The sequence below is a fragment of the Salmo salar genome, chromosome ssa19 (assembly GCF_905237065.1).
Source record: "Salmo salar chromosome ssa19, Ssal_v3.1, whole genome shotgun sequence".
Taxonomy (NCBI): Eukaryota; Metazoa; Chordata; class Actinopteri; order Salmoniformes; family Salmonidae; genus Salmo; species Salmo salar.
Window position 1 is genome coordinate 37,048,636 of NC_059460.1, and position 24,877 is coordinate 37,073,512.

General features: G+C 49.5%; 1 protein-coding gene across 1 annotated transcript in view; it reads left to right on the forward strand.

The window, feature by feature from the left end:
• The window catches only part of LOC106590888 (3-oxo-5-alpha-steroid 4-dehydrogenase 2), a 65,295-nt gene extending 42,270 nt beyond the window's left edge, over positions 1-23,025 (forward strand). Inside the window, exons 4-5 of the mRNA XM_045702276.1 lie at positions 19,974-20,124; positions 22,653-23,025. Coding sequence (XP_045558232.1) covers positions 19,974-20,124; positions 22,653-22,719 — 218 coding nt within the window. The 3' untranslated portion in view covers positions 22,720-23,025. The remainder of the gene's footprint in view (positions 1-19,973; positions 20,125-22,652) is intronic.
• The last annotated feature ends 1,852 nt before the right edge of the window (positions 23,026-24,877 follow it).

Genomic DNA, 24,877 nt, shown 5'->3' on the forward strand with positions numbered 1-24,877 from the left:
AGGTGTTGTGTTTCAGTATGTCTCCTCTCCCAAAGAGGTATGTTTCAGTATGTGTCATCTCTCCCAGGCGGTCTGTTTCAGTAGGTGTTCTCTCCCCAGGTGGTCTGTTTCAGTATGTGTCCTCTTTCCCAGGCTGTCTGTTTCAGTATGTGTCCTCTCATCCAGGCTGTCTGTTTCAGTATGTGTCCTCTCCCCCCGGTGGTCTGTTTCAGTAGGTGTCCTCTCCCCCAGGTGGCCTGTTTCAGTAGGTGTCATCTCCCCAGTGGGTCTGTTTCAGTTTGTTTCATCTCCCCCAGGTGATCTGTTTCAGTATGTGTCCTCTCCACCAAGGTTCTGTTTCAGGATGTGTCCTCTCCCCTAGGTGGTCTGTTTCAGTAGCTGTCCTCTCCCCCAGGTGTTTTGTTTCATAGGTGTCGTCTCGTCCAGTTGGTCTGATTCAGTTTGTGTGTTTTCTCCCCAGGTGGTCTGTTTCAGTGTGTTTCCTCTCCCCAGGTGGTCTGTTGCAGTATGTGTACTCTCCCCCAGGTGTTGAGTTTCAGTATGTGTCCTCTCCCCCAGAGGTATGTTTCAGTATGTGTCATGTCTCCCAGGTGGTCTGTTTCAGTAGGTGTTCTCTCCCCAGGTGGTCTGTTTCGGAAGGTGTCATCTCCCACAGGTGGTCTGTTTCAGTATGTGTTCTCTCCCCCACAACAGGAGGTATGTTTCAGTATGTTTCCTCTCCCCCAGGTGGTCTGTTTCAGAATAGGTCCTCTCCCCCAGGTGGTCTGTTTCAGGATGTGTCCTCTTCCCCAGGTGGTCTATTTAATTGTGTATCCTCACTCCAGGTGATGTGTTTCAGTAGGTGTCCTTTCCCCCAGGGGGTCTGTTCAGTAGCTGTCCTCTCCCCAGTTGGTGTGTTTCATAGGTGTCCTCTCCCCCAGGGGGTCTGTTCAGTATGTGTCCTCTCGCCAACGTGGTCTGTTTAAGAATGAGTCCCCTCCCCAGGCGGTCTTTTTCAGTATGTGTCCTATCCCACAGGGTGTCTGTTTCAGTATGTGTCCTCTCCCCCAGGTGATTTTATTCAGTGTGTGTCCTCTCCACCAGGGGTATGTTTCAGGATGTGTCCTCTCCCCCAGGGGTATGTTTCAGTTTGTGTCTTCTCCGCCAGGGTGTCTGTTTCAGTATGTGTTCTCTCCTACGGGTGGTCTATTTCGGAAGGTGTCCTCTCCACCAGGTGGTCTGTTTCAGAATAGGTCCTCTCCCGCAGGAGGTCTGTTTCAGTGTGTTTAATCTCCTCCAGGTGGTCTGTTTCAGGAAATGTCCTCTCCCCAGGTGGTCTGTTTCAGTGTGTTTCTTCTCCCCAGGTGGTCTGTTGCAGTATGTGTCCTCTCCCCCAGGTGTTGTGTTTCAGTATGTGTCCTCTCCCAAAGAGGAATGTTTCAGTATGTGTCATCTCTCCCAGGTGGTCTGATTCAGTAGGTGTTCTCTCCCCGGGTGGTCTGTTTCATTATGTGTCCTCTCTCCCAGGCTGTCTTGTTCAGTAGGTGTCCTCTCTCACAGGAGAACGGTTTCAGTATGTGTCCTCTCTCCACGATGGTTTGTTTCAGTATGTGTCGTCTCCCCCAGGTGGTGTGTTTCATAGGTTTCCTATCCCCCAAGTGGTCTGTTTCAGTAAGTGTCAACTCGCCAACGTGTTCTTTTTCAGAATGTGTCCCCTCCCCAGGCGGTCTTTTTCAGTATGTGTCCTCTCCCCCAGGGTGTCTGTTTCAGTATGTGTCCTCTCCCCAGGTGGCCTGTTTCAGTATGTGTCCTCTCCCCCAGGTGGTCTTATTCAGAGTGTGTCCTCTCCCCCAGGTGGTCTTATTCAGAGTGTGTCCTCTCCACCAGGGGTATGTTTCAGGATGTGTCTTCTCCCCCAGGGTGTCTGTTTCAGTATGTGTTCTCTCCTACGGGTGGTCTATTTCGGAAGGTGTCCTCTCCCCCAGGTGGTCTGTTTCAGAATAGGTCCTCTCCTGCAGGAGGTCTGTTTCAGTGTCTTTCCTCTCCTCCAGGTGGTCTGTTTCAGTATGTGTCCTCTCCCCCAGGTGGACTGTTTCAGAATGTGTCCTCTCCCCAGATGGTCTGTTTCAGTATGTGTCCTCTCCCCATTTGGTCTGTTTCAGTATGTGTCCTCTCCCTCAGGGGGTCTGTTTCAGTAGGTGTCCTCTCCCCTAGGTGGTCTTATTCAGTGTGTGTCTTCTCCACCAGGGGTATGTTTCAGGATGTGTCCTCTCCCCCAGGGGTATGTTTCAGTTTGTATCTTCTCCCCCAGGGTGTCTGTTTCAGTATGTGTTCTCTCCTACGGGTGGTCTATTTCGGAAGGTGTCCTCTCCACCAGGTGGTCTGTTTCAGAATAGGTCCTCTCCCACAGAAGGTCTGTTTCAGTGTGTTTAATCTCCTCCAGGTGGTCTGTTTCAGGATATGTCCTCTCCCCAGGTGGTCTGTTTCAGTGTGTTTCTTCTCCCCAGGTGGTCTGTTGCAGAATGTGTCCTCTCCCCCAGGTGTTGTGTTTCAGTATGTCTCCTCTCCCAAAGAGGTATGTTTCAGTATGTGTCATCTCTCCCAGGCGGTCTGTTTCAGTAGGTGTTCTCTCCCCAGGTGGTCTGTTTCAGTATGTGTCCTCTTTCCCAGGCTGTCTGTTTCAGTATGTGTCCTCTCATCCAGGCTGTCTGTTTCAGTATGTGTCTTCTCCCCCGGTGGTCTGTTTCAGTAGGTGGCCTCTCCCCCAGGTGGCCTGTTTCAGTAGGTGTCATCTCCCCAGTGGGTCTGTTTCAGTTTGTTTCATCTCCCCCAGGTGATCTGTTTCAGTATGTGTCCTCTCCACCAAGGTGGTCTGTTTCAGTAGGTGTCCTCTCCCCCAGGTGGTGTGTTTCATAGGTGTCCTCTCTCACAGGAGGACGGTTTCAGTATGTGTCCTCTCTCCAAGATGGTTTGTTTCAGTATGTGTCGTCTCCCCCAGGTGGTGTGTTTCATAGGTGTCCTATCCCCCAAGTGGTCAGTTTCAGTAAGTGTCCTCTCGCCAACGTGGTCCGTTTCAGAATGTGTCCCCTCCCCAGGTAGTCTTTTTCAGTATGTGTCCTCTCCCCCAGGGTGTCTGTTTCAGTATGTGTCCTCTCCCCAGGTGGCCTGTTTCAGTATGTGTCCTCTCCCCCAGGTGATATTATTCAGTGTGTGTTCTCTCCACCAGGGGTATGTTTCAGGATGTGTCCTCTCCCCCAGGGTGTCTGTTTCAGTATGTGTTCTCTCGTACGGGTGGTCTATTTCGGAAGGTGTCCTCTCCCCCAGGTGGTCTGTTTCAGAATAGGTCCTCTCCCGCAGGAGGTCTGTTTCAGTGTGTTTAATCTCCTCCAGGTGGTCTGTTTCAGTAGGTGTTCTCTCCCCAGGTGGTCTGTTTCAGTATGTGTCCTCTACCCCAGGTGGTCTGTTTCAGTATGTGTCCTCTCTCCCAGGGTGTCTGTTTCAGTATGTGTCCTCTCCCCCCCGGTGGTCTGTTTCAGTAGGTGTCCTCTCCCCCAGGTGGTCTGTTTCAGAATAGGTCCTCTCCTGCAGGAGGTCTGTTTCAGTGTGTTTCCTCTCCTCCAGGTGGTCTGTTTCAGTATGTGTCCTCTCCCCCAGGTGGACTGTTTCAGAATGTGTCCTCTCCCCCAGGTAGTCTGTTTCAGTAGGTGTCCTCTCCCCCAGGTTGTCTGTTTCAGTGTGTGTCATCTCTCCCAGGTGGTCTGTTTCAGAATGTGTCCTCTCACGGGGGTGGTCTGATTCAGTTTGTGTCATCTTCCCCAGGTGGTCTGTTTCAGTATGTGTCCTCTCCACCAGGGAAATGTTTCAGTATGTGTACTCTCCACCAGGTGGTTTTTTTCAGTATGTGTCGTCTCCCCCAGGTGGTGTGTTTCATAGGTGTCCTATCCCCCAAGTGGTCTGTTTCAGTATGTGTCCTCTCGCCAACGTGGTATGTTTCAGAATGTGTCCCCTCCCCAGGCGATCTTTTTCAGTATGTGTCCTATCCCCCAGGGTGTCTGTTTCAGTATGTGTCCTCTCCCCCAGGTGGTCTTATTAAGTGTGTGTCCTCTCCACCAGGGGTATGTTTCAGGATGTGTCCTCTCCCCCAGGGTGTCTATTTCAGTATGTGTTCTCTCCTACGGGTGGTCTATTTCGGAAGGTGTCCTCTCCCACAGGTGGTCTGTTTCAATATGTGTTCTCTCCCCCACCACAGGAGGTATGTTTCAGTATGTGTCCTTTCCCCCAGGTGGTCTGTTTCAGAATAGGTCCTCTCCCGCAGGAGGTCTGTTTCAGTATGTGTCCTCTCCCCAGGTGATCTGTTTCAGTATGTGTCCTCTCCCTAGGGAGTCTGTTTCAGTAGGTTTCCTCTCCCCATTTGGTCTGTTTCAGTATGTGTCCTCTCCTTCAGGGGGTCTGTTTCAGTAGGTGTCCTCTCCCCCAGGAAGTCTGTTTCAGTATGTGTCCTCTCCCCCAGGTGGTTTGTTTCAGTATGTGTTCTCTCCCCCAGGTTGTCTGTTTCAGTGTGTGTCATCTCTCCCAGCAGGTCTGTTTCAGTATGAGTCCTCTCCCCCTGTTGGTCTGTTTCAGAATGTGTCCTCTCCACTAGGGGAATGTTTCAGTATGTGTACTCTCCACCAGGTGGTCTGTTTCAGTAGGTGTACTCTTCCCCAGGTAGTGTGTCTTATAGGTGTCCTCTCTCCCAGGGGGTCTGTTTCAGTATGTGTCCTCTCTCCCAGGCTGTCTGTTTCAGAATGTGTCCTCTCTCCCAGGAGGTCTGTTTCAGTGTGAGTCCCCTCACCAGGTGGTCTGTTTCAGTATGTGTCCCCCCCCCCAGGTCGTCTGTTTCTTTATGTGTCCTCTCCCCCAGGGGGTCTGTTTCAGTAGCTGTCCTCTCCCCCAGGTGGTGTGTTTCATAGGTGTCGTCTCGCCCAGTTGGTCTGATTCAGTTTGTGTGTTTTCTCCCCAGGTGGTCTGTTTCAGTGTGTTTCCTCTCCCCAGGTGGTCTGTTGCAGTATGTGTCCTCTCCCCCAGGTGTTGAGTTTCAGTATGTGTCCTCTCCCCCAGAGGTATGTTTCAGTATGTGTCATGTCTCCCAGGTGGTCTGTTTCAGTAGGTGTTCTCTCCCCAGGTGGTCTGTTTCGGAAGGTGTCATCTCCCACAGGTGGTCTGTTTCAGTATGTGTTCTCTCCCCCACCACAGGAGGTATGTTTCAGTATGTTTCCTCTCCCCCAGGTGGTCTGTTTCAGAATAGGTCCTCTCCCCCAGGTGGTCTGTTTCAGGATGTGTCCTCTTCCCCAGGTGGTCTATTTAATTGTGTATCCTGACCCCAGGTGATGTGTTTCAGTAGGTGTCCTCTCCCCCAGGGGGTGTGTTCAGTAGCTGTCCTCTCCCCCAGTTGGTGTGTTTCATAGGTGTCCTCTCCCCCAGGGGGTCTGTTCAGTATGTGTCCTCTCGCCAACGTGGTCTGTTTCAGAATGTGTCCCCTCCCCAGGCGGTCTTTTTCAGTATGTGTCCTATCCCACAGGGTGTCTGTTTCAGTATGTGTCCTCTCCCCCAGGTGATTTTATTTAGTGTGTGTCCTCTCCACCAGGGGTATGTTTCAGGATGTGTCCTCTCCCCCAGGGGTATGTTTCAGTTTGTGTCTTCTCCCCCAGGGTGTCTGTTTCAGTATGTGTTCTCTCCTACGGGTGGTCTATTTCGGAAGGTGTCCTCTCCACCAGGTGGTCTGTTTCAGAATAGATGCTCTCCCGCAGGAGGTCTGTTTCAGTGTGTTTAATCTCCTCCAGGTGGTCTGTTTCAGGAAATGTCCTCTCCCCAGGTGGTCTGTTTCAGTGTGTTTCTTCTCCCCAGGTTGTCTGTTGCAGTATGTGTCCTCTCCCCCAGGTGTTGTGTTTCAGTATGTGTCCTCTCCCAAAGAGGAATGTTTCAGTATGTGTCATCTCTCCCAGGTGGTCTGATTCAGTAGGTGTTCTCTCCCCAGGTGGTCTGTTTCATTATGTGTCCTCTCTCCCAGGCTGTCTGGTTCAGTAGGTGTCCTCTCTCACAGGAGGACGGTTTCAGTATGTGTCCTCTCTCCACGATGGTTTGTTTCAGTATGTGTCGTCTCCCCCAGGTGGTGTGTTTCATAGGTTTCCTATCCCCCAAGTGGTCTGTTTCAGTAAGTGTCAACTCGCCAACGTGTTCTTTTTCAGAATGTGTCCCCTCCCCAGGCGGTCTTTTTCAGTATGTGTCCTCTCCCCCAGGGTGTCTGTTTCAGTATGTGTCCTCTCCCCAGGTGGCCTGTTTCAGTATGTGTCCTCTCCCCCAGGTGGTCTTATTCAGAGTGTGTCCTCTCCACCAGGGGTATGTTTCAGGATGTGTCCTCTCCCCCAGGGGTATGTTTCAGTTTGTGTCTTCTCCCCCAGGGTGTCTGTTTCAGTATGTGTTCTCTCCTACGGGTGGTCTATTTCGGAAGGTGTCCTCTCCCCCAGGTGGTCTGTTTCAGAATAGGTCCTCTCCTGCAGGAGGTCTGTTTCAGTGTCTTTCCTCTCCTCCAGGTGGTCTGTTTCAGTATGTGTCCTCTCCCCCAGGTGGACTGTTTCAGAATGTGTCCTCTCCCCAGATGGTCTGTTTCAGTATGTGTCCTCTCCCCATTTGGTCTGTTTCAGTATGTGTCCTCTCCCTCAGGGGGTCTGTTTCAGTAGGTGTCCTCTCCCCTAGGTGGTCTTATTCAGTGTGTGTCTTCTCCACCAGGGGTATGTTTCAGGATGTGTCCTCTCCCCCAGGGGTATGTTTCAGTTTGTATCTTCTCCCCCAGGGTGTCTGTTTCAGTATGTGTTCTCTCCTACGGGTGGTCTATTTCGGAAGGTTTCCTCTCCACCAGGTGGTCTGTTTCAGAATAGGTCCTCTCCCACAGGAGGTCTGTTTCAGTGTGTTTAATCTCCTCCAGGTGGTCTGTTTCAGGATATGTCCTCTCCCCAGGTGGTCTGTTTCAGTGTGTTTCTTCTCCCCAGGTGGTCTGTTGCAGAATGTGTCCTCTCCCCCAGGTGTTGTGTTTCAGTATGTCTCCTCTCCCAAAGAGGTATGTTTCAGTATGTGTCATCTCTCCCAGGCGGTCTGTTTCAGTAGGTGTTCTCTCCCCAGGTGGTCTGTTTCAGTATGTGTCCTCTTTCCCAGGCTGTCTGTTTCAGTATGTGTCCTCTCATCCAGGCTGTCTGTTTCAGTATGTGTCCTCTCCCCCCGTTGGTCTGTTTCAGTAGGTGTCCTCTCCCCCAGGTGGCCTGTTTCAGTAGGTGTCATCTCCCCAGTGGGTCTGTTTCAGTTTGTTTCATCTCCCCCAGGTGATCTGTTTCAGTATGTGTCCTCTCCACCAAGGTTCTGTTTCAGGATGTGTCCTCTCCCCTAGGTGGTCTGTTTCAGTAGGTGTCCTCTCCCCCAGGTGGTGTGTTTCATAGGTGTCCTCTCTCACAGGAGGACTGTTTCAGTATGTGTCCTCTCTCCAAGATGGTTTGTTACAGTATGTGTCGTCTCCCCCAGGTGGTGTGTTTCATAGGTGTCCTATCCCCCAAGTGGTCTGTTTCAGTAAGTGTCCTCTCGCCAACGTGGTCCGTTTCAGAATGTGTCCCCTCCCCAGGTAGTCTTTTTCAGTATGTGTCCTCTCCCCCAGGGTGTCTGTTTCAGTATGAGCCCTCTCCCCAGGTGGCCTGTTTCAGTATGTGTCCTCTCCCCCAGGTGATATTATTCAGTGTGTGTTCTCTCCACTAGGGGTATGTTTCAGGATGTGTCCTCTCCCCCAGGGTGTCTGTTTCAGTATGTGTTCTCTCGTACGGGTGGTCTATTTTGGAAGGTGTCCTCTCCCACAGGAGGTCTGTTTCAGTGTGTTTAATCTCCTCCAGGTGGTCTGTTTCAGTAGGTGTTCTCTCCCCAGGTGGTCTGTTTCAGTATGTGTCCTCTCTCCCAGGCTGTCTGTTTCAGTATGTGTCCTCTCCCCCCCGGTGGTCTGTTTCAGTAGGTGTCCTCTCCCCCAGGTGGTCTGTTTCAGAATAGGTCCTCTCCTGCAGGAGGTCTGTTTCAGTGTCTTTCCTCTCCTCCAGGTGGTCTGTTTCAGTATGTGTCCTCTCCCCCAGGTGGACTGTTTCAGAATGTGTCCTCTCCCCAGATGGTCTGTTTCAGTATGTGTCCTCTCCCCATTTGGTCTGTTTCAGTATGTGTCCTCTCCCTCAGGGGGTCTGTTTCAGTAGGTGTCCTCTCCCCTAGGTGGTCTTATTCAGTGTGTGTCTTCTCCACCAGGGGTATGTTTCAGGATGTGTCCTCTCCCCCAGGGGTATGTTTCAGTTTGTATCTTCTCCCCCAGGGTGTCTGTTTCAGTATGTGTTCTCTCCTACGGGTGGTCTATTTCGGAAGGTGTCCTCTCCACCAGGTGGTCTGTTTCAGAATAGGTCCTCTCCCACAGGAGGTCTGTTTCAGTGTGTTTAATCTCCTCCAGGTGGTCTGTTTCAGGATATGTCCTCTCCCCAGGTGGTCTGTTTCAGTGTGTTTCTTCTCCCCAGGTGGTCTGTTGCAGAATGTGTCCTCTCCCCCAGGTGTTGTGTTTCAGTATGTCTCCTCTCCCAAAGAGGTATGTTTCAGTATGTGTCATCTCTCCCAGGCGGTCTGTTTCAGTAGGTGTTCTCTCCCCAGGTGGTCTGTTTCAGTATGTGTCCTCTTTCCCAGGCTGTCTGTTTCAGTATGTGTCCTCTCATCCAGGCTGTCTGTTTCAGTATGTGTCCTCTCCCCCCGTTGGTCTGTTTCAGTAGGTGTCCTCTCCCCCAGGTGGCCTGTTTCAGTAGGTGTCATCTCCCCAGTGGGTCTGTTTCAGTTTGTTTCATCTCCCCCAGGTGATCTGTTTCAGTATGTGTCCTCTCCACCAAGGTTCTGTTTCAGGATGTGTCCTCTCCTCTAGGTGGTCTGTTTCAGTAGGTGTCCTCTCCCCCAGGTGGTGTGTTTCATAGGTGTCCTCTCTCACAGGAGGACTGTTTCAGTATGTGTCCTCTCTCCAAGATGGTTTGTTACAGTATGTGTCGTCTCCCCCAGGTGGTGTGTTTCATAGGTGTCCTATCCCCCAAGTGGTCTGTTTCAGTAAGTGTCCTCTCGCCAACGTGGTCCGTTTCAGAATGTGTCCCCTCCCCAGGTAGTCTTTTTCAGTATGTGTCCTCTCCCCCAGGGTGTCTGTTTCAGTATGAGCCCTCTCCCCAGGTGGCCTGTTTCAGTATGTGTCCTCTCCCCCAGGTGATATTATTCAGTGTGTGTTCTCTCCACTAGGGGTATGTTTCAGGATGTGTCCTCTCCCCCAGGGTGTCTGTTTCAGTATGTGTTCTCTCGTACGGGTGGTCTATTTTGGAAGGTGTCCTCTCCCACAGGAGGTCTGTTTCAGTGTGTTTAATCTCCTCCAGGTGGTCTGTTTCAGTAGGTGTTCTCTCCCCAGGTGGTCTGTTTCAGTATGTGTCCTCTCTCCCAGGCTGTCTGTTTCAGTATGTGTCCTCTCCCCCCCGGTGGTCTGTTTCAGTAGGTGTCCTCTCCCCCAGGTGGTCTGTTTCAGAATAGGTCCTCTCCTGCAGGAGGTCTGTTTCAGTGTGTTTCCTCTCCTCCAGGTGGTCTGTTTCAGTATGTGTCCTCTCCCCCAGGTGGACTGTTTCAGAATGTGTCCTCTCCCCCAGGTAGTCTGTTTCAGTAGGTGTCCTCTCCCCCAGGTTGTCTGTTTCAGTGTGTGTCATCTCTCCCAGGTGGTCTGTTTCAGAATGTGTCCTCTCACGGGGGTGGTCTGATTCAGTTTGTGTCATCTCCCCCAGGTGGTCTGTTTCAGTATGTGTCCTCTCCACCAGGGAAATGTTTCAGTATGTGTACTCTCCACCAGGTGGTTTGTTTCAGTAGGTGTCGTCTCCCCCAGGTGGTGTGTTTCATAGGTGTCCTATCCCCCAAGTGGTCTGTTTCAGTAAGTGTCCTCTCGCCAACGTGGTATGTTTCAGAATGTGTCCCCTCCCCAGGCGATCTTTTTCAGTATGTGTCCTATCCCCCAGGGTGTCTGTTTCAGTATGTGTCCTCTCCCCCAGGTGGTCTTATTAAGTGTGTGTCCTCTCCACCAGGGGTATGTTTCAGGATGTGTCCTCTCCCCCAGGGTGTCTATTTCAGTATGTGTTCTCTCCTATGGGTGGTCTATTTCGGAAGGTGTCCTCTCCCACAGGTGGTCTGTTTCAATATGTGTTCTCTCCCCCACCACAGGAGGTATGTTTCAGTATGTGTCCTTTCCCCCAGGTGGTCTGTTTCAGAATAGGTCCTCTCCCGCAGGAAGTCTGTTTCAGTATGTGTCCTCTCCCCAGGTGATCTGTTTCAGTATGTGTCCTCTCCCTATGGGGTCTGTTTCAGTAGGTTTCCTCTCCCCATTTGGTCTGTTTCAGTATGTGTCCTCTCCTTCAGGGGGTCTGTTTCAGTAGGTGTCCTCTCCCCCAGGTAGTCTGTTTCAGTATGTGTCCTCTCCCCCAGGTGGTTTGTTTCAGTATGTGTTCTCTCCCCCAGGTTGTCTGTTTCAGTGTGTGTCATCTCTCCCAGCAGGTCTGTTTCAGTATGAGTCCTCTCCCCCTGTTGGTCTGTTTCAGAATGTGTCCTCTCCACTAGGGGAATGTTTCAGTATGTGTACTCTCCACCCAGGTGGTCTGTTTCAGAATAGGTCCTCTCCCCCAGGTGGTCTGTTTCAGGATGTGTCCTCTTCCCCAGGTGGTCTATTTAATTGTGTATCCTCACCCCAGGTGATCTGTTTCAGTAGGTGTCCTCTCCCCCAGGGGGTCTGTTCAGTAGCTGTCCTCTCCCCCAGTTGGTGTGTTTCATAGGTGTCCTCTCCCCCAGGGGGTCTGTTCAGTATGTGTCCTCTCGCCAACGTGGTCTGTTTCAGAATGTGTCCCCTCCCCAGGCGGTCTTTTTCAGTATGTGTCCTATCCCACAGGGTGTCTGTTTCAGTATGTGTCCTCTCCCCCAGGTGATTTTATTCAGTGTGTGTCCTCTCCACCAGGGTTATGTTTCAGGATGTGTCCTCTCCCCCAGGGGTATGTTTCAGTTTGTGTCTTCTCCCCCAGGGTGTCTGTTTCAGTAGGTGTTCTCTCCTACGGGTGGTCTATTTCGGAAGGTGTCCTCTCCACCAGGTGGTCTGTTTCAGAATAGGTCCTCTCCCGCAGGAGGTCTGTTTCAGTGTGTTTAATCTCCTCCAGGTGGTCTGTTTCAGGAAATGTCCTCTCCCCAGGTGGTCTGTTTCAGTGTGTTTCTTCTCCCCAGGTGGTCTGTTGCAGTATGTGTCCTCTCCCCCAGGTGTTGTGTTTCAGTATGTGTCCTCTCCCAAAGAGGAATGTTTCAGTATGTGTCATCTCTCCCAGGTGGTCTGATTCAGTAGGTGTTCTCTCCCCAGGTGGTCTGTTTCATTATGTGTCCTCTCTCCCAGGCTGTCTGGTTCAGTAGGTGTCCTCTCTCACAGGAGGACGGTTTCAGTATGTGTCCTCTCTCCACGATGGTTTGTTTCAGTATGTGTCGTCTCCCCCAGGTGGTGTGTTTCATAGGTGTCCTATCCCCCAAGTGGTCTGTTTCAGTAAGTGTCAACTCGCCAACGTGTTGTTTTTCAGAATGTGTCCCCTCCCCAGGCGGTCTTTTTTCAGTATGTGTCCTCTCCCCCAGGGTGTCTGTTTCAGTATGTGTCCTCTCCCCAGGTGGCCTGTTTCAGTATGTGTCCTCTCCCCCAGGTGGTCTTATTCAGAGTGTGTCCTCTCCCTCAGGGGGTCTGTTTCAGTAGGTGTCCTCTCCCCTAGGTGGTCTTATTCAGTGTGTGTCTTCTCCACCAGGGGTATGTTTCAGGATGTGTCCTCTCCCCCAGGGGTATGTTTCAGTTTATATCTTCTCCCCCAGGGTGTCTGTTTCAGTATGTGTTCTCTCCTACGGGTGGTCTATTTCGGAAGGTGTCCTCTCCACCAGGTGGTCTGTTTCAGAATAGGTCCTCTCCCACAGGAGGTCTGTTTCAGTGTGTTTAATCTCCTCCAGGTGGTCTGTTTCAGGATATGTCCTCTCCCCAGGTGGTCTGTTTCAGTGTGTTTCTTCTCCCCAGGTGGTCTGTTGCAGAATGTGTCCTCTCCCCCAGGTGTTGTGTTTCAGTATGTCTCCTCTCCCAAAGAGGTATGTTTCAGTATGTGTCATCTCTCCCAGGCGGTCTGTTTCAGTAGGTGTTCTCTCCCCAGGCTGTCTGTTTCAGTATGTGTCCTCTCATCCAGGCTGTCTGTTTCAGTATGTGTGCTCTCCCCCCGGTGGTCTGTTTCAGTAGGTGTCCTCTCCCCCAGGTGGCCTGTTTCAGTAGGTGTCATCTCCCCAGTGGGTCTGTTTCAGTTTGTTTCATCTCCCCCAGGTGATCTGTTTCAGTATGTGTCCTCTCCACCAAGGTTCTGTTTCAGGATGTGTCCTCTCCCCTAGGTGGTCTGTTTCAGTAGGTGTCCTCTCCCCCAGGTGGTGTGTTTCATAGGTGTCCTCTCTCACAGGAGGACGGTTTCAGTATGTGTCCTCTCTCCAAGATGGTTTGTTTCAGTATGTGTCGTCTCCCCCAGGTGGTGTGTTTCATAGGTGTCCTATCCCCCAAGTGGTCTGTTTCAGTAAGTGTCCTCTCGCCAACGTGGTCCGTTTCAGAATGTGTCCCCTCCCCAGGTAGTCTTTTTCAGTATGTGTCCTCTCCCCCAGGGTGTCTGTTTCAGTATGTGTCCTCTCCCCAGGTGGCCTGTTTCAGTATATGTCCTCTCCCCCAGGTGATATTATTCAGTGTGTGTTCTCTCCACCAGGGGTATGTTTCAGGATGTGTCCTCTCCCCCAGGGTGTCTGTTTCAGTATGTGTTCTCTCGTACGGGTGGTCTATTTCGGGAAGGTGTCCTCTCCCCCAGGTGGTCTGTTTCAGAATAGGTCCTCTCCCACAGGAGGTCTGTTTCAGTGTGTTTAATCTCCTCCAGGTGGTCTGTTTCAGTAGGTGTTCTCTCCCCAGGTGGTCTGTTTCAGTATGTGTCCTCTACCCCAGGTGGTCTGTTTCAGTATGTGTCCTCTCTCCCAGGCTGTCTGTTTCAGTATGTGTCCTCTCCCCCCCGGTGGTCTGTTTCAGTAGGTGTCCTCTCCCCCAGGTGGTCTGTTTCAGAATAGGTCCTCTCCTGCAGGAGGTCTGTTTCAGTGTGTTTCCTCTCCTCCAGGTGGTCTGTTTCAGTATGTGGCCTCTCCCCCAGGTGGACTGTTTCAGAATGTGTCCTCTCCCCCAGGTAGTCTGTTTCAGTAGGTGTCCTCTCCCCCAGGTTGTCTGTTTCAGTGTGTGTCATCTCTCCCAGGTGGTCTGTTTCAGAATGTGTCCTCTCACGGGGGTGGTCTGATTCAGTTTGTGTCATCTCCCCCAGGTGGTCTGTTTCAGTATGTGTCCTCTCCACCAGGGAAATGTTTCAGTATGTGTACTCTCCACCAGGTGGTTTGTTTCAGTAGGTGTCGTCTCCCCCAGGTGGTGTGTTTCATAGGTGTCCTATCCCCCAAGTGGTCTGTTTCAGTATGTGTCCTCTCGCCAACGTGGTATGTTTCAGAATGTGTCCCCTCCCCAGGCGGTCTTTTTCAGTATGTGTCCTATCCCACAGGGTGTCTGTTTCAGTATGTGTCCTCTCCCCCAGGTGATTTTATTCAGTGTGTGTCCTCTCCACCAGGGTTATGTTTCAGGATGTGTCCTCTCCCCCAGGGGTATGTTTCAGTTTGTGTCTTCTCCCCCAGGGTGTCTGTTTCAGTAGGTGTTCTCTCCTACGGGTGGTCTATTTCGGAAGGTGTCCTCTCCACCAGGTGGTCTGTTTCAGAATAGGTCCTCTCCCGCAGGAGGTCTGTTTCAGTGTGTTTAATCTCCTCCAGGTGGTCTGTTTCAGGAAATGTCCTCTCCCCAGGTGGTCTGTTTCAGTGTGTTTCTTCTCCCCAGGTGGTCTGTTGCAGTATGTGTCCTCTCCCCAGGTGTTGTGTTTCAGTATGTGTCCTCTCCCAAAGAGGAATGTTTCAGTATGTGTCATCTCTCCCAGGTGGTCTGATTCAGTAGGTGTTCTCTCCCCAGGTGGTCTGTTTCATTATGTGTCCTCTCTCCCAGGCTGTCTGGTTCAGTAGGTGTCCTCTCTCACAGGAGGACGGTTTCAGTATGTGTCCTCTCTCCACGATGGTTTGTTTCAGTATGTGTCGTCTCCCCCAGGTGGTGTGTTTCATAGGTGTCCTATCCCCCAAGTGGTCTGTTTCAGTAAGTGTCAACTCGCCAACGTGTTGTTTTTCAGAATGTGTCCCCTCCCCAGGCGGTCTTTTTCAGTATGTGTCCTCTCCCCCAGGGTGTCTGTTTCAGTATGTGTCCTCTCCCCAGGTGGCCTGTTTCAGTATGTGTCCTCTCCCCCAGGTGGTCTTATTCAGAGTGTGTCCTCTCCCTCAGGGGGTCTGTTTCAGTAGGTGTCCTCTCCCCTAGGTGGTCTTATTCAGTGTGTGTCTTCTCCACCAGGGGTATGTTTCAGGATGTGTCCTCTCCCCCAGGGGTATGTTTCAGTTTATATCTTCTCCCCCAGGGTGTCTGTTTCAGTATGTGTTCTCTCCTACGGGTGGTCTATTTCGGAAGGTGTCCTCTCCACCAGGTGGTCTGTTTCAGAATAGGTCCTCTCCCACAGGAGGTCTGTTTCAGTGTGTTTAATCTCCTCCAGGTGGTCTGTTTCAGGATATGTCCTCTCCCCAGGTGGTCTGTTTCAGTGTGTTTCTTCTCCCCAGGTGGTCTGTTGCAGAATGTGTCCTCTCCCCCAGGTGTTGTGTTTCAGTATGTCTCCTCTCCCAAAGAGGTATGTTTCAGTATGTGTCATCTCTCCCAGGCGGTCTGTTTCAGTAGGTGTTCTCTCCCCAGGCTGTCTGTTTCAGTATGTGTCCTCTCATCCAGGCTGTCTGTTTCAGTATGTGTGCTCTCCCCCCGGTGGTCTGTTTCAGTAGGTGTCCTCTCCCCCAGGTGGCCTGTTTCAGTAGGTGTCATCTCCCCAGTGGGTCTGTTTCAGTTTGTTTCATCTCCCCAGGTGATCTGTTTCAGTATGTGTCCTCTCCACCAAGGTTCTGTTTCAGGATGTGTCCTCTCCCCTAGGTGGTCTGTTTCAGTAGGTGTCCTCTCCCCCAGGTGGTGTGTTTCATAGGTGTCCTCTCTCACAGGAGGACGGTTTCAGTATGTGTCCTCTCTCCAAGATGGTTTGTTTCAGTATGTGTCGTCTCCCCAGGTGGTGTGTTTCATAGGTGTCCTATCCCCCAAGTGGTCTGTTTCAGTAAGTGTCCTCTCGCCAACGTGGTCCGTTTCAGAATGTGTCCCCTCCCCAGGTAGTCTTTTTTCAGTATGTGTCCTCTCCCCCAGGGTGTCTGTTTCAGTATGTGTCCTCTCCCCAGGTGGCCTGTTTCAGTATATGTCCTCTCCCCAGGTGATATTATTCAGTGTGTGTTCTCTCCACCAGGGGTATGTTTCAGGATGTGTCCTCTCCCCCAGGGTGTCTGTTTCAGTATGTGTTCTCTCGTACGGGTGGTCTATTTCGGAAGGTGTCCTCTCCCCCAGGTGGTCTGTTTCAGAATAGGTCCTCTCCCACAGGAGGTCTGTTTCAGTGTGTTTAATCTCCTCCAGGTGGTCTGTTTCAGTAGGTGTTCTCTCCCCAGGTGGTCTGTTTCAGTATGTGTCCTCTACCCCAGGTGGTCTGTTTCAGTATGTGTCCTCTCTCCCAGGCTGTCTGTTTCAGTATGTGTCCTCTCCCCCCCGGTGGTCTGTTTCAGTAGGTGTCCTCTCCCCCAGGTGGTCTGTTTCAGAATAGGTCCTCTCCTGCAGGAGGTCTGTTTCAGTGTGTTTCCTCTCCTCCAGGTGGTCTGTTTCAGTATGTGGCCTCTCCCCCAGGTGGACTGTTTCAGAATGTGTCCTCTCCCCCAGGTAGTCTGTTTCAGTAGGTGTCCTCTCCCCCAGGTTGTATGTTTCAGTGTGTGTCATCTCTCCCAGGTGGTCTGTTTCAGAATGTGTCCTCTCACGGGGGTGGTCTGATTCAGTTTGTGTCATCTCCCCCAGGTGGTCTGTTTCAGTATGTGTCCTCTCCACCAGGGAAATGTTTCAGTATGTGTACTCTCAACTGGTGGTTTGTTTCAGTAGGTGTCGTCTCCCCCAGGTGGTGTGTTTCATAGGTGTCCTATCGCCCAAGTGGTCTGTTTCAGTAAGTGTCCTCTCGCCAACGTGGTATGTTTCAGAATGTGTCCCCTCCCCAGGCGATCTTTTTCAGTATGTGTCCTATCCCCCATGGTGTCTGTTTCAGTATGTGTCCTCTCCCCCAGGTGGTCTTATTAAGTGTGTGTCCTCTCCACCAGGGGTATGTTTCAGGATGTGTCCTCTCCCCCAGGGTGTCTATTTCAGTATGTGTTCTCTCCTACGGGTGGTCTATTTCGGAAGGTGTCCTCTCCCACAGGTGGTCTGTTTCAATATGTGTTCTCTCCCCCACCACAGGAGGTATGTTTCAGTATGTGTCCTTTCCCCCAGGTGGTCTGTTTCAGAATAGGTCCTCTCCCCCAGGAGGTCTGTTTCAGTATGTGTCCTCTCCCCAGGTGATCTGTTTCAGTATGTGTCCTCTCCCTAGGGGGTCTGTTTCATTAGGTTTCCTCTCCCCATTTGGTCTGTTTCAGTATGTGTCCTCTCCTTCAGGGGGTCTGTTTCAGTAGGTGTCCTCTCCCCCAGGTAGTCTGTTTCAGTATGTGTCCTCTCCCCCAGGTGGTTTGTTTCAGTATGTGTTCTCTCCCCCAGGTTGTCTGTTTCAGTGTGTGTCATCTCTCCCAGCAGGTCTGTTTCAGTATGAGTCCTCTCCCCCTGTTGGTCTGTTTCAGAATGTGTCCTCTCCACTAGGGGAATGTTTCAGTATGTGTACTCTCCACCAGGTGGTCTGTTTCAGTAGGTGTACTCTTCTCCAGGTAGTGTGTCTTATAGGTGTCCTCTCTCCCAGGGGGTCTGTTTCAGTATGTGTCCTCTCTCCCAGGAGGTCTGTTTCAGTGTGAGTCCCCTCACCAGGTGGTCTGTTTCAGTATGTGTCCTCTCCCCCAGGTCGTCTGTTTCTTTATGTGTCCTCTCCCCCAGGGGGTCTGTTTCAGTAGCTGTCCTCTCCCCCAGGTGGTGTGTTTCATAGGTGTCGTCTCGCCCGGTTGGTCTGATTCAGTTTGTGTGTTTTCTCCCCAGGTGGTCTGTTTCAGTGTGTTTCCTCTCCCCAGGTGGTCTGTTGCAGTATGTGTCCTCTCCCCCAGGTGTTGAGTTTCAGTATGTGTCCTCTCCCCCAGAGGTATGTTTCAGTATGTGTCATGTCTCCCAAGTGGTCTGTTTCAGTAGGTGTTCTCTCCCCAGGCTGTCTGTTTCGGAAGGTGTTCTCTCCCCCACCACAGGAGGTATGTTTCAGTATGTGTCCTCTCCACCAGGGGAACGTTTTAGTATGTGTACTCTCCACTAGGTGGTCTGTTTCAGTAGGTGTACTCTTCCCCAGGTAGTGTGTTTTATAGGTGTCCTCTCTCCCAGGGGGTCTGTTTCAGTATGTGTCCCCTCCCCTGGAGGTCTGTTTCAGTATGTGCCCTCTCCCAGCCTGTCTGTTTCAGTAGGTGTCCTCTCCCCCAGCTGGTCTGTTTCAGGAGGTGTCCTCTCCCCCAGGTGGTCTGTTTCAGTATGTGTCCTCTCCCCTAAGTAGTCTGTTTTAGTCGGTGTCCTCTCCCCCAGTTTGTCTGTTTCAGTATGTGTCCTCTCCCCCAGGTGTTCTGTTTCAGTAGATATCCTCTCCCCCAGGTGGTCTGTTTCAGTGTTTGTCCTCTCCCCCACTGCAGGTGGTCTGTTTCAGTATGTGTCCTCTCCCCAGGTTGTCTGTTTCAGTATGTGTCCTCTCCTCCAGGGGGTCTGTTTAAGTATGTGTCCTCTCCCCCAGGTGTTCTGTTTCAGTAGGTGTCCTCTCCCCAGGTGGTCTGTTTCAGTATGTGTCCTCTCCACCTGGAGTTCTGTTCCAGTATGTGTCCTCTAACCCACCACAGGAGGACTGTTAAAATATGTTTCCTTTCCCCGAGGAGGTCTGTTTCAGCATGTGTCCTCTCCCCCAGGAGGTCTGTTTCAGTATGTGTCCTCTCCCCTAAGTAGTCTGTTTTAGTCGGTGTCCTCTCCCCCAGTTGGTCTGTTTCAGTATGTGTCCTCTCCCCCAGGTGTTCTGTTTCAGTAGGTATCCTCTCCCCCAGGTGGTCTGTTTCAGTGTTTGTCCTCTCCCCCACTGCAGGTGGTCTGTTTCAGTATGTGCCCTCTCCCCCTGGTGGTCTGTTTCAGTATGTGTCCCCTCCCCCACGGGGTCGGTTTCAGTAGGTGTCCTCTCCCCCAGGAGGTCTGTTTCAGCATGTGTCCTCTACCCCAGGAGGTCTGTTTCAGTATGTGTCCTCTCCCCCAGGTGTTATGTTTGAGTAGGTGTCCTCTCCCCAGGTGGTCTGTTTCAGTATGTGTCCTCTCTCCCAGGAATTCTGTTTCAGTATGTGTCCTCTAACCCACCACAGGAGGACTGTTTTATTATGTGTCTACTCCTCCAGGTGGTCTGTTTCAGTATGTGTCCTCTCCTCCAGGGGGTCTGTTTCAGTATGTGTCATCTCCCCAGGTTGCTTTTTTTTCAGTATGTGTCCTCTCCCCAGGTGGTCTGTTTCAGTATGTGTCCTCTCCCCCAGGTGGTCTGTTTCAGTATGTGTCCTCTCCCCCAGGTTGTCTGTTTCTGTATGTGTCCTCTCCCCCAGGTGGTCTGTTTCTGTATGTGTGCTCTCTCCCAGGTGGTCTGTTTCAATAGGTGTCCTCTCCCCCAGGTGGTCTGTTTCAGGTTGTGTCCTCTCCCCCAGGTGGTCTGTTTCAGGATGTGTCCTCTCCCCCAGGTGGTCTGTTTCAGGATGTGTCCTCTCCCCCACCGTAGGTGGTTTGTTTCAGGATGTGTCCTCTCCCCCACCGCAGGTGGTCTGTTTCAGTATGTGTCCCCTCCCCCACGGGGTCTGTTTCAGTATGTGTCCTCTCCCCCACCGCAGGTGGTCTGTTTCAGTATGTGTCCTCTCCCTCAGGTGGTCTGTTTCAGGATGTGTCCTCTCCCCCAGGTGGTCTGTTTCAGGATGTGTCCTGTCCCCCAGTTGGTCTGTTTCAGGATGTGTCCTCTCCCCCAGGTGGTCTGGTTCAGTATTTGTCCTCTCCCCAGGTGGTCTGGTTCAGTATGTGTCCTCTCCCCCAGGTGGTCTGTTTCAGTGTGTCCTCTCCCCCTGGTGGTCTGTTTCAGTGTGTGTCCTCTCCCCCAGGTGGTCTGTTTCAGTGTGTGTGTATCCTCTCCCCAACCACAGGTTGTCTGGTTCAGTATGTTTCCTCTCACCCAGGTGTTCTGTTTCAGTAGGTGTCCTCTCCCCCAGGTGGTCTGTTTCAGTATGTGTCCTCTCCCCCAGGTGGTCTGTTTCAGTGTGTCCTCTCCCCCTGGTGGTCTGTTTCAGTGTGTGTCCTCTCCCCCAGGTGGTCTGTTTCAGTGTGTGTGTATCCTCTCCCCAACCACAGGTTGTCTGGTTCAGTATGTTTCCTCTCACCCAGGTGTTCTGTTTCAGTAGGTGTCCTCTCCCCCAGGTGGTCTGTTTCAGTATGTGTCCTCTCCCCCAGGTGGTCTGTTTCAGTGTGTCCTCTCCCCCTGGTGGTCTGTTTCAGTGTGTGTCCTCTCCCCCAGGTGGTCTGTTTCAGTGTGTGTGTGTCCTCTCCCCAACCACAGGTTGTCTGGTTCAGTATGTTTCCTCTCACCCAGGTGTTCTGTTTCAGTAGGTGTCCCCTCCCGCAGGTGTTCTGTTTCAGTATATGTCCTGTCCCCCAGGGGGTCTGTTTCAGTATGTGTCCTCTCCCCCAGGTGGTCTGTTTCAGTATGTGTCCTCTCCCCCAGGGGGTCTGTTTCAGTATGTGTCGGGGGCCAACTACTTTGGTGAAATTGTGGAGTGGTTGGGCTACGCCATCGCAACCTGGTCGCTGACTACCTTCTCCTTTGCCTTCTGCAGTCTGTGCTTTATTGGGCGACGGGCATTCCACCATCACAGGTACATTAGGCACACATAATCTTTACTACAGCAAAATAATCTATACAGGTTATAGCATTTCAAATAGCACCCTATGTTATATGTGGTCCTCTCGTAAAACGTATTGCAGTACTTTATGTAGGGAATAGGTTACCATTTGGGACGAAGTCCAGATATGATCAAATTAGCTGTATATAGACAGTAGAGATCTACCTAGATATCTACATATAGACAGTAGAGATCTACCTAGATATCTACATATAGACAGTAGAGATCTACCTAGATATCTACATATAGACAGTAGAGATTTACCTAAATGTCTACATATAGACACTAGATTAACTCATAAAAGATGGTGCTGGAGTGGGTGGCTGCGGTCTTATCAGCTCTTAACCAACCATGCTATTTTGTTTGTACATAATGTTTTGTACATGTTTTGTACTTATTTTGTACACAATGTTGCTGCTATCGTCTCTTATGACCGAAAAGAGCTTATGGACATCAGAACTGTGATTACTCACCTCAGATTAGACTAAGAGTTTTTCTTCAATGAGTCAGATGGGAGGGATATACTACAGACAGATCCCCGTCATTTCCTGGAGAAGGAAATTGAGATTTCGCGGGAAAAGATCAGGGTGACTTGTGAGGTTCAGGCGATGAGAGGCTAATCTGCTTTTGCCTTCCGTCCTGCTAGGTAATGTTCAATCGCTGGAAAATAAATGGGATGATCTGAAAGCATGTATGTCCTACCAGCAGGACATTAAAAACTGTAATATCTTGTGTTTTACCGAGTCGTGGCTGAACAACGACATTAAGAACATACAGCTGGCGGGTTATACACTCTATCGGCAGGATAGAACAGCAGACTCTGGGCGTGGGCCTTTGCATATATGTAAATGACAGCTGCTGCACAATATCTAAGGTTTTACTCACCTGAGGTAGAGTATCTCATGATAACCTGAAGACCACACTATCTACCTACAGAGTTTTCTTCTGTATTTTTCGTAGCAGTCTACATACCACCACAGACCGATGCTAACACTAAGACTGCACTCAATGAGCTATATACCGTGATAAGCAAACAGGAAAACATCCAGAGGCGGCGCTCCTAGTGGCCGGGGACTTTAATGCAGGGAAACTTAAATCAGTTTTACCTGATTTCTATCAGCATGTTAAATGTGCAACCAGAGGGAAAACAATTCTAGACCAACTTTACTCCACAAACAGATACGCGTACAAAGCTCTCCCTCGCCCTCCATTTGGCAAATCTGACCATAATTCTATCCTCCTGATCCCTGCTTACAAGCAAAAATTAAAGCAAAATGATTTTGTGAATATCCAACAGCAGGAAGCACCAGTGACATTTAACTGTGGATATAGATACTTGTGTACCTGTTTCCTCCAGCCTCTTCACATGGTCCTTTGCTGTTGTTCTGGGATTGATTTGCACTTTTCGCAACAAAGTATGTTCATCTCCACGAGACAGAACGCGTCTCCTTCCTGAGCGGTATGACAGCTGCGTGGTCCCATGGTGTTTATACTTGCGTACTATTGTTTGTACAGATGAATGTCCTACCTTCAGGTGTTTGGAAATTGCTCCCAAGGATGAACCAGACTTGTGGAGGTCTACCATTTTTTTCTGAGGTCTTGGCTGATTTCTTTTGATTTTCCCATGATGTCAAGCAGAGGCACTGAGTTTGAAGGTAGGCCTTGAAATACATCCACAGGTACACCTCCAATTGACTCAAATTATGTAAATTAGCCTATCAGAAGCTTTTATAGCCATAACATAATTTTCTGGAATTTTCCAAGCTGTTTTAAGGCACAGTCAACTTAGTGTATGTAAACTTCTGACCGACTGAAATTGTGATACAGTGAAATAATCTGTCTGTAAAAATTTTTGGGAAAATTTACTTGTGTCATGCACAAAGTAGATGTCCTAACTGACTTGCCAAAACTATAGTTTGTTAACAAGAAATTTGTGGAGTGGTTGAAAAACGAGTTTTAATGACTCCAACCTAAGTGTATGTAAACTTCCGACTTCAACTGTACATATTACCTCAATTACCCCGACACCGGTCCCCCGTATATATAGCCTCCACATTGACTCTGTACCGGTACTCTCTGTATATAGCCCCGCTATTGTTATTTATTGCTGCTCCTTAATTATTTGTTTTTCTTATCTCTTACTTTTTGGGGTATTTTCTTAAAACCGCATTGTTGGTTAAGGGCTTGTAAGTAAGCATTTCACTGTAAGGTCTACACCTGTTGTATTCGGCGCATGTGACAAATAAACTTTGATTTGACTTAGATGACATAACCTAGATATCTACGTATAGACTGTAGAGATCTACCTAGTTGTTGATGCTTGACCAACCTATGGTGGCCTTGTACGCCCGTCCTGATCTCGCAAGCTTACATTTGGTTTTGATACACAATGACGTGAAAGGAGGTCAGAATGGAAGACCAGGCTAAACCTATGGTAGACATTTGACAAAATCTGGTAATGTACATTTATTCATGATCCTTGTTCTAACCCTCTGTCACAGGTACTACCATGAGAAATTCCATAACTACCCCAGGTCACGGAAAGCTCTGATTCCATTCATCTTCTAAAGAACAGATGAAGCTCCTGCATTCCAACCCAATCAAGCTCTTTAGATCGGGCTTGCATTCCAAATAGCACCCTATTCCCTATATGGTCCTCTGGTTAAAAGTCGTGCAGTACTTTATTTATGGAATAATGTGACATTTGGGACAAAGTCCAGATATGATCAGATGACCTGCATATAGACAGTAGAGATTTACCTAGATATCTACATATGGACAGTACAGATTTACCTAGATGACCTGCATATAGACAGTAGAAATCATAACCTATGTCGTGTCTTTGGCATCATTAAAGTGAAGACTGTTATTTTATCAAATCAATTCTCTGAATTTATTATTATTATGTGATGAAACTAATCATGTAAATGTAATTGACTTGGAAGTCGGGGCAGCAAGGAAAATCTTCAGATTACCAAGTTATAATTTTCCTAATATAACGCTTCAGATATTTTAATATCTGATCAATTAGTCTTCTAATTAATTAATTATTCTTTACCTCACGTTAGTCTCATTCCAAACATCGTAAATTGTTGGTTATCAGCACGAACCCAGCCTTTACTTTGAATCATCCATGCACCAATTGTTTTAATAATTTATTTACTAACGAACTAAATAATCACAGAAATGCATAAGCAAATAAACAGTAGATATGGTTACGAGGAAATCATATGGGAGGTTCCCTAGTGGGCTAAGCCGATATGACGGCTTGGTGGACAAAGGGAAGTGGTGTGGACCGAAAAGGGCGGGAAAGACAAAAAAGGAATCACTGCAGTTGATAATTACATGAATTGAAATGCTAACCCTTTGCACATGAACGCTCACTCATTCGGGAATAACTGTATTCAATATATATTTACGCTCAGTGTGTCGTCGTGATCTCTGTTGGAATCGTCCGTCTGTCTGTTGGAGAGTTCATCCGAGTCTCTCTCTCTCTGTTTCCCTGAAGATCAAGTCTTTCGTGGTTAAAATGATTACTTCAGAGTGCCATTCAGAAATGTTCCCATAGTTTAGATGTTTCGGCGGTTGTCGGTCTTCGCATCCCAGGTTGACATAATTTCTAGCTGCAGACTAGTAATTAGTATCTAAGATTTGCTCTTATTCTGTCAGGATCGATAGTCTCAGAGTTTAACCATTTCCAGCCGTGTAGCCAATGCTCCACGTGGTATGGTTAGGAATTCAACAACCATCGTAACCTTAGTGGACACGGAGGTTTTTGTGGTCCGAAGAGGATTTCCTCAGGAAGGGGTTTTATTTGTAACAGTAGAAAAGGGCTGTTCCATGACGCCAGATCATGTCTGTGCTCACAGGGGCGGGCCAATGACTTAGTTAAATGTTAAAGGGAAAATCTTTCATATTAAAACCTCTTAGGGATAGGGGGCAGTATTTTCACGGCCGGATCAAAAACGCACCCAAATTAAACTGCCTGCTACTCGGGCCCAGGAGGTAGGATATGCATATTATTAGAAGATTCTAAAACTGTTTGAATGATGTCTGTGAGTATAACAGAACTCATATGGCAGGCAAAAAACTGAGAAAAATCCAACTAGGAAGTGGGAAATCTGAGGTTGTAGTTTTTTCAAGTGATTACCTTTACAGTATACAGTGACTTAGGGTTCATTTTGCACTTCCTAAGGCTTCCACTAGGTGTCAACAGTCTTTAGAACATTGTTTGAGGATTCTATGGTGAATTTGAAGGGAATAACAGCCCAAGGAAGTAGGTGTCCCATTATAAGGCATGGGTTCAGTCACGCGCAGAGACTTGGGAGCGAGCTGAGTTCATATTCATTCCTAAAGAGAACGGATAGGTCTGGTTGGAATTTTATTGAAGATATATGTTTAAAACAACCTAAAGATTGATTCTATACATCGTTTGACATGTTTCTACAAACTGTAGTATAACTTTTTTGACTTTTTGTCTGGACTAAGTAAGGACACGACTTGTGGATTTGGATAGTGAACCTAACGCGCGAACAAAATGGATGTATTTGGACATTTATTTATTTTACCGTTATTTTACCAGGTAAGTTGACTGAGAACACATTCTCATTTACAGCAATGACCTGGGGAATAGTTTCAGGGGAGAGGAGGGGGATGAATAAGCCAATTGTAAGCTGGGGATGATTTGGTGGCCGTGATGGTATGAGGGGCAGATTGGGAATTTAGC